This window comes from Sphaeroforma arctica (assembly GCF_001186125.1).
Source record: "Sphaeroforma arctica JP610 unplaced genomic scaffold supercont1.6013, whole genome shotgun sequence".
NCBI lineage: Eukaryota > Ichthyosporea > Ichthyophonida > Sphaeroforma > Sphaeroforma arctica.
In genome coordinates, this window is record NW_014034545.1 from 233 (window position 1) to 1,780 (window position 1,548).

A 1,548-nucleotide genomic window follows, 5' to 3' on the forward strand; every position below is an offset into this window, starting at 1 on the left:
GGGTCGAGATACAAGACAAACTAACCCAAGCCAAATAAATTATTGACTTGGTTATTATAGCTAGGTAGTACAATCTAGTGATGGCTTGATTGTATTATATAGCTGCACTAATCATGTCCTTGATTGTATTATATAGCTGCACTAATCATGTCCTAAACGACATAGAGATAGAGTGTCAAAAAATTCGATACGAGATAAGCGACACGTCAAGAAAAGTAGACAACTAACTACTCAAGACCTTGAGGTCAACTAGATAACACACAATTCATGATCACAACACTTTGTATTGCATAGCGCCACATCACAGACAAGATACCAGGCAGGCCAAACAGTAACCGAGACTGTACTCTCCATATCTTTCTGCTCGTAACTCGGGAGAGTGTATCTAAGTCACTCACAAAATGTTGACACCGAGTTTATCTTCCATGTACTAAACACCAAGATATATACCCAGACATCCGAAGAAGGGTACAAGACAACCAATTCAGATATCCAACCCAAGTACAGAATTTACGTGATCGCTTCGGCCAGATAGCACATAATCCGCCGCGACTTTGTTCTCCATATCCTTTCAGCTCGTAGCTGAGGAGAATATACCCGATCCACTCAAACAAACACTATTGGCAACTAATTGCACCAAGTTTATATTCCATGCTCGAAACACTCAAAATATATACCCAGATATCCACAACGAGAACCCATACATGTTCAACCCAAACACACCACATACATGTTCAACCCAAACACACCACATACATGTTCTACCCAAACACACCACATACATGTTCAACCCAAACACACCACATACATGTTCCACCCAAACACACTACATACATGATCGCTCTGGCCAGCCAGCACGCGATCACTTGCGACGTGGTCCTCCGTATCCATACTGCTCATAGTCCCACTTGGTACTAGAGCACTGGCCCTATCTCCCGCGCCATTGCTAGAACCAGTGGCCGTGCTGGGACGTAGTGCGTGTATAGGTGTAGTAGAACTATCATCCATAGGATTGCAATTGGTAGCGGGACTAAGACTAGGCACAAGACTAGCCATACGGTAACCGTCCGGGTTATGGCCAGTCGGAACGGGCGAGAGCGTATTGGACTGCTGAGCTCGGGGGGTGTCCGGCAATGTATTGCCACCCAGACGGGATGAGCCTGTCAAGAGTTGGGTGGTATTGGAACGTGGGACGGGTTGAGCCGAAGTTTAGTACTATGATACATTCAGGAATAATAATTGAACACCAGGCAATGGAAGGGAACACATGACGGAACATATTTATAAAAGCACAACAATTGGCGCACGACCCCTGTGCCTGATACATATACTTAAGCTCACCTTGATATAGCTGCAGAGGAAAATAGAGTAGACATATCTATCGTATGCAATATGAAGTTATATAGCTAGATACTTACACCACAGCCATGTATACTGTTATGATTGCCTAAAAATGAGATTTTAGACGTTTGAGTGTTTGATCTATACCAACCGCCCGACTCGGTCAGAACTGCTACTGTCGCCATTATAGGCAAGGACACGACCAAT

At 44.1% G+C, this 1,548-nt stretch overlaps 1 protein-coding gene across 1 annotated transcript; it reads right to left on the reverse strand.

The window, feature by feature from the left end:
- Positions 1 to 834: 834 nt before the first annotated feature.
- On the reverse strand, positions 835 to 1,160 carry SARC_15370 (hypothetical protein; the record flags this gene model as incomplete). The annotated part of the gene is made up of 1 exon (XM_014290508.1): positions 835 to 1,160. A coding segment is annotated over one exon (326 nt), but the record flags the coding sequence as incomplete, so codon positions are not given.
- Positions 1,161 to 1,548: the final 388 nt, after the last annotated feature.